Consider the following 7314-nt stretch of genomic DNA (forward strand, 5'->3'; position numbering starts at 1 on the left):
ATATGTTAGACCTACCATTCCAGGGATCATCCGTGTGAATCTCCGCTGGACACGCTCCAGTGCCAGTATGTCCTTCCTGAGGTGTGGGGACCAAAACTGGACACAGTACTCCAAATGGGGCCTAACCAGAGCTTTATAAAGTCTCAGTAGTAATGGTGCTTTTATATTCCAACCCTCTTGAGATAATTGCTGAAAATGTGTTGCTGGAAAAGCGCAGCAGGTCAGGCAGCATCCAAGGAACAGGAGAATCGACGTTTCGGGCAAAAGCCCTTCTTCAGGCTTTTTCCACAAATTACATCTTACTTCCTCCTGATTAAATTTAGTTTAGGTATCAAACAAGAATTCTTCAGCAAATTAAAGTTAAGAGATTTGTCTAAGCCAGCTTTACTTCTCTTTAATTCAAGTTTGTATATTCAGAACTTTTCATTTTGAGATCTTCATCTTTCTCATTTCTCTCTCTCTCTTTCCCTCTTTCCTCTCTTTTCCGGTCTCCTTGCTCATATCTTTCCTCCCTTACTGATCTGTTTCTCTTGAAGTCAATCTTTCATAGCTGTATTTCTTTTTCAGTTCTGGCCACTTGCATGCAATCACTAATGGAACCAGTCCTTTCTTTCTCAAGCCTGGAGCCTCATCAATTCTTCAAGGATTCTGACCCTCATAATCCCTGATCTTAAACTCATGCTCAAATGCTCTACGTGGCCTGTAAACTGTCTCCCACAATGGTGACCAGTTTCACAAGCATCTTAAAGAATGCCAAACGTTCTTGTGAGTCAAAGTTGTCACAACATTTTATGACCTTTCCAATAAAGTAATAAGCTTGTTGCTTAAAGTGATGTGGCAATGTTGGCTGAGGGAAGGAAATGCCAAAGAAGAAGTAGCATAACCTTACTGCACCCAGTGCCTTTAGTCACTATGTCAATGAGACTGTCTGGTATTTTGGGTTCCTACTATTTCAGCAATACTGTAGGAAAAAAAACTGTCTTCCTCTATATTTAAATGTTGGGACTCAATACTGAGTGAGAAGTAGAAGAACAGTTGGGTCTCAGACGAAGAGGACACATGTCAATAGCGTACCTTTTGAGAGAAACTTGTAAGAAGTAACATGTGGAATTGAGTCAGGTCAAATGATTTGACTCAATCTATACACTGAAATATATACAGGCTTAATCAGAAAACATTACAGTGTGAAATCAGTAAGTGTATTTGTGTTGATTATCATCCAACATTTTTTATATTCAAAATGCTCAGTCAGATACTGAAGCAGTTCATGTCCAAATGCAGCAAGACCTGGAAAATATTTCCATGGAAGTCACTGATAGAATGTGGGCATCTCTAGCTCGTCTCGCATTTATTTGCCCATTCCTAATTGCCCAGAGAGCAGGTAAGAGTGAACTGCATAGCTGTGGGTCTGGAGTTGCATGAAGGTCAGACCAGGGAAGGATGACAGATTTCCTTCTCTTAAGGACATTAGTGAACCAGATGGGTTTTTCCAACAATCAACAATGACTTCTTTGGCATTAATAGAACCTTAATTCCAGATTCTTTATTAAATTCAAATTCACCAGCTGCCAGTGTGACATTTAAACCCAGGTTCCCAGAATATTAGCTGAGCTTCTGGATTAAAAGTCTAGTGATAATACCAGTAGGCCATTCCCTCTCCCATAAGTTGAAACATGGCAAGTAACATTTATGCCACGCTAATGCAAGGTGATGATCGTCTTCAATAAGAAATAATGTAACCACATCTTGTTGACATGCAGTGGCATTACCATCACTGATTCCCACATTATCACCATCCATTGACAAAAAACTGAACTGGATTTGCAATATAATAAGTGGCTACAAGAGCAGCTCAGAAGTTAGGAATCCTGCAGCAAGGAACTCACCTCCTGGCTCCCCAAAGCTTGTTCACCTCCTACAAGACACAAGTCAGGAATATGAAGGAATACTACCCATTTGCTGAAATGAGTGCAGGTTCAATAACATTTAAACTGCTCAGGAAAAAGCAACCTGCTTGGTTAGTATCATATCCACAAACCTTCACCACTGACACACAAACAGCAGCATATACCATCTACAAGATGCCCCATCTAAATTCCCAAAGCTCCTTGAAAGCACCTTCAAACATGATGATAACTTCCATCTTAAAACGATAAGAGTAGTAGGTACATTGGAACACCACTATTTTTAGATTAGATTAGACTAGATTCCCTACAGTGTGGAAACAGGTCATTCGGCCCAACCAGTCCACAACAACCCTCTGAAGAGTAACCCACCCAGACCCATTTCCCTCCCACTAATATGCCTGACACAATGGGCAATTTAGCATGGCCAATTCACCTGACTACAAGTTTCCCTTCAAACCATCCCGACTTCGAACTACATCACTGTTCCTTCAGTTTTGCTGGGACAGAATCCCGAAATTCCCTCCCTAGAGGCATTGTGGGTCAACCTCCAGCACATGGACTGCAGCGGTTCAAGAATGTGCTCACTACCACCTTCTCAAGGGCAACTGAAGATAGCAGTAAATGCTGCACTAAGGGCAGCACGGTGGCTCAGTGGTTAGCACTGCTGCCTCACAGCACCAGGGTCCTGGTTTGATTCCAGTCTTGGGTGATTGTCTGTGTGGAGTTTGCACATGCTCCTCGTGTCTGCACGGGTTTCCTCCGGGTGCTCCAGTTTCCTCCCACAGTCCAAAGCTGTGCAGGTCAGGTGATTTGGCCATGCTAAATTGCCCATAGTATTAGGTAGAGTAGTCAGAGGGAAATGGGTCTGGGTGGGTTACTCTTCAGAGGGTCAGTGCGGACTTGTTGGGCTGAAGGGCCTGTTTCCACAATGTGGGGGAATCTAATCTAAAAAAAACCAGTGATGCCCATATCCCGCTAGTGAATTAAAATCAAAATCATGGAAACAACTTTAATTTTTATATAGCATAGTAAGTCATCCCAAGGTGCTTCACAGGCGATTGTTACAATTGAAGATATCCGTAACATTATCGTATTTTACAATTTTAACTTTAAATTTAGGATAAATGAATGGGGCATGTCTGAAAATAAGCAAAATATTGCACCTTTTATTGCTTGTATCTATATACAAATACAGATGAAAGTACAAGTTCAATCTGGGGGTCATTTTACCTGCTCAGTCTATTCCAATCTTTACACAGGGGAACGGGAAGAACTCAATGTAACAGCCGATCGCCTCATTGGCCGAACCCTAACAGTGATGGTTTCTGTGGAGACAATCCGGAGTCTTCAGCAGGAGGAGGCCCTCAGCAAGGCCACTGCATTGATTGATGAGGTGGTCAGCAAGGTCCTAGAGGATTTGAGAAGCAACAAGAAACGCTTGGTGGCTCTCTACAATGCCTGCTCCTCTGACACTCCTCCGGGCCCAGTCGACCAGAAGTTCCAATCTATTATCATTGGCTGCGCCTTAGAAGATCAGAAGAAAATCAAAAACAGACTGGAAAAGCTGATTAGAAATGTCTCCAATGCTAACAGATCAATCATCCTGTTAGACCAGCAGAAAGCAGAGCCTGGCAACTACAATCATGTGTACTGAAGCACTCCACACCTGTGCTATTTAAAGAACAAAATATACTTTGTCACATTAACACCATCTTGCCAGTGAGTTAGAGGTCGGATGACTCGTAGCATAACTCATGGCAGATGGCCAGTTTTACAGCAAGAGAGGTCTATTAACTCAGCAAACCATCTATTTAAACAGCAAGCTGCAGAAAACAGTCACAGAGTCTGTTTAAAGGAGTCACTGCTCATTGCACCAAATCATGCTTATGATTGAAAATATAGGAAACACAACTCATGGCCTTATAACAGAATCTCCTGATAAAAGCATGGCTATATTTCCATAAATAATTCAGTGAATGGAGGATAGCCACACAAAACAAATTACATGCATAAACCAATCCTAGTCACCATCAGTTCGGTCTCCAGGTGTACTTGTCAGAAGCTATTATCCAGTCATCTCAATCTAACTGGAAATTGTAGTGTCACTATATGCCACCCAAGATATATTAACTATAATCATACAGGTACATCTAGGACTAACATGTCCCTCAAAGGAATCCTAAGGAAGAATGTGAGATGATTTAAGAGCCTATAAATACTGCTGGAGACAATACTCAAAGTGAATTGAAATCATAGCTGGTAATCTTTCCCAATAACCAGTAAAATACACTTCGAAGGTCAATTTCCAGTTGGATACATTACTGTCCATTGTAGCTCTGGTCTTATTGTGATTGTATGGTTTGTGGGGACTTTTATTCTTCATATATAGATGTTCCTGATGAGGATTGTTTTAGTGCAGAACATGACTGTTAATTGTCATTATGGATGTTGTAATTATTTTGTGACTGCCTGTGCGCTGATTCAGGAAATTTCCCACAACGTATAACAGCTGAATAGAAAAACACATTGCAATCTGTACCCAGATTTGATTCAGTCATTATGGCACTAATTTCCCAAAGTGAAGTTATGGTTCACATTCTCCCCCAAATTAATTTGTGTGCTTACAAAGATGAAATCTTCAGTTGGGTATGGTTTTCAAACTTAATTACTTATTTCCCCCTACAGTAAAGAATGTTCCTTGATTTGAGTGTTAAAATAGGCACAGTTTTAATGCAACTCAAAGTGCATTTCACAAAGCTTATGCATTTTTATTCAGACTCGATCTGCAGTTATCTGATTTTACAGAATAGGCAGGATATTAAAACATTCTATATAGTTCCACTTACTAGTTTTATCGGTCAGTTTCTTAGCAAACTAACCTTTTAACTTTTTTTAAAAAACTTTAAAATGTGCCCACGTGTTCCTGTGAAAGGAGAAAACTTAATTTTAAAAGCCTTCTTAAAGGCTTGCCAGTAAGCAGAGTTGGTCAAAATGTTGCACGGGGATTAATTCTATTTTGGGGTGTGCCTGACTTTAAGACACTAAAATAGAATTATTGTTTTACGGCAAAAGACCATGGAAAGACGATTGGCATTGTGTAATTTATGTTTGAAATTCCATGTATTTTTGGGCTCAGGTTTAATTGATTTTGGGCAGAAAAAGAACTGTGCATCAGAGTGGAAACTCTGACCCAATAATCCCATTTAACATGTCTTAAAAATTTTAAGCACAGGATTTATTTAAAAATGCTGACCTGAATGGATGGTGACAATGCCGTACAAAAGAGCAAAAATGATGGTTGGTTTCTTCCTACAAGTACAAGGCTGGTATATTATTGTACGCCTGGGTTCCTCACCACATATAAGAGCGGGCTTTTCTGTTTTGGCTTTCTTTAAGTTGACCTTCAGTGCTGTGCATAAAGACTCCAAACTGACATTAGCTTAAATGCCACAAGTAAAATGAGGTTGTTCATTGCTGACATACTCAGCTCTAGAAATCTGCAGATGCAAATGAAAATGAGCTCTGTACTCGCAGATGCGATGTGCAATTCCTTGAATAAAATCTGTTAAGGAGTTGAATAAAAATTTGACATCTCTATGAATAAAATGCAACATGATTTGAAAAATAGCATGCAAACTAATGTCATAGCTGTATTGCCAATCTAACAGTAACAGTGAACAGTTTGGTGTCTTGATGAGGGTTCAACTAACTTAAGGGTAATTTCCCAATTCAAGTCACATTACCACGTTATTAACTCTAACTTGAAGCTTTGTTACCATTTGCATCAACCTTATGTCTCCCTATTGAAAACAATGATCAATGATCATTATTGACCAATGAATTGTTGGCCAAAATAATAATTAGACAAGTTGCATTTGGCATCATTGTATGAAATGACAGTGCATAGAGAATAAGAACACGAGATGCGGGAGCAGGAGTAAGCCATTCAGCCCCTTAGCCTGCTCTACCATTTGCTAAAAATATGGTTAATTTAATAAGAAAGCAATATATTGCGTATGTTGGAGCTCTGAAATAAAATCTGATGATTTTTCAGAAGAGAAACATTTTGAACTCAAAGCGTTGCTTCTTTCTCCCTCTAGAGGTATTTACAGACCTGAGTTTATCTGGCACTTTGTTTTCAGTATGAGTGATCTGATTTGGCCTTAACTCCACTTTCATGATTGCTCTGCGCTGCTCACCCCACAGCTCTCGACTCTCATCAATCAGAAATCTAACTCAGCCTTACATATATTCAATGATACTACCTCCACTGCTTTCTGGGTGAAATAATTCCACAGATTAACAAGCCTGAGAGAAAAGAATTCTTATTTTTAAAATTGTCTCCTAATTCTATCTTTCCCCCACAAGGGAGAGCATTCCCTTAGCATCCACCTTGTCAAGTTCTCTCATTTCTATAAAGATCCTCTTATCCTTCTAAACTCTAATAGGTATAGGGCCAACCTCATGATAAGCTAATCCCTTCAGACTCAGTCAAGTGAACTTTCTCTTAACAGCTCCTAATGAAGCAGGCCATTTAGCCGAGCTGGTTGCTATTACTGCCTCCTGCCTCACTTACAATTATCGCCATGCAGATGGCTGTTCAATACATAATCTCCTTAATGGTTTTAGAAATAAGCAGCTCACTTTGTGTCATTCTCCCCTAACCCTTTCATCTAAGTGTTTAAATCAATGTGTGTCTCAATTGAACCTGCCTCCACCACACTCTCAGGCAGTGTATTCTAGATCCAAATGACAAATCACATGGACAAGTTTTTCCTTCTATCACTTTTGCTTTTTTTTTTAAACTATTTCTTGTAATCTGTGCCCTCTTCATAATGCATTCATGAGTGGGAACATTTCACTGCATGTCCACTGTTCAGACCATTCATGATTTTAAATACTTTAATCAGATCGCTATCTAACCTTAGGACATCCTTTTATTCCTTTCTCTCCCACGGACTTATCCCTTAAATTACATTTTCACGAATTGCCTTAACCACTCCCTGAGATAGTGAGTTTTCCAAACACCACACTGTTCCACCGTCTTCAATCTGTCCTCTTAATTGAAGCTTTTCATCCCTGGACTTATTCTTGTAAGTCATTTCTGCACTCTGCAGTGTTCATGTCCTTCCTAAAATGTGGCATCCAGGACTGTCACCAATACAAGTGTGTTGGGGTTCATGGCTCCAGATATTTGAAGGCAGCATGACAGAGACAGCGCAGCATATGGCATCCTGGCCTTCATAAATCGTGATATTAAGTTATAAAGGTAGGAAATTGTTCTAAACGTTTATAAAATTGGTTAAGTCACAAGTAGAAGGATCGGCGCAACATCGAGGGCCCAAGGGCCTGTACTGCGCTGTATTCTTCTATGTTCTTCTATGTTCTATAACATCCAATGTTGGGG

At 40.0% G+C, this 7314-nt stretch overlaps 1 protein-coding gene across 1 annotated transcript in view; it reads left to right on the forward strand.

Annotated features, from left to right (window-relative positions):
* bag2 (BCL2 associated athanogene 2) overlaps window positions 1-7084 on the forward strand; it is an 11189-nt gene extending 4105 nt beyond the window's left edge. Inside the window, exon 3 of the mRNA XM_043681367.1 lies at window positions 3167-7084. Coding sequence (XP_043537302.1) covers window positions 3167-3561 — 395 coding nt within the window. The 3' untranslated portion in view covers window positions 3562-7084. The remainder of the gene's footprint in view (window positions 1-3166) is intronic.
* The last annotated feature ends 230 nt before the right edge of the window (window positions 7085-7314 follow it).

The sequence above is a fragment of the Chiloscyllium plagiosum genome, chromosome 3 (assembly GCF_004010195.1).
Source record: "Chiloscyllium plagiosum isolate BGI_BamShark_2017 chromosome 3, ASM401019v2, whole genome shotgun sequence".
NCBI classification, from domain to species: domain Eukaryota; kingdom Metazoa; phylum Chordata; class Chondrichthyes; order Orectolobiformes; family Hemiscylliidae; genus Chiloscyllium; species Chiloscyllium plagiosum.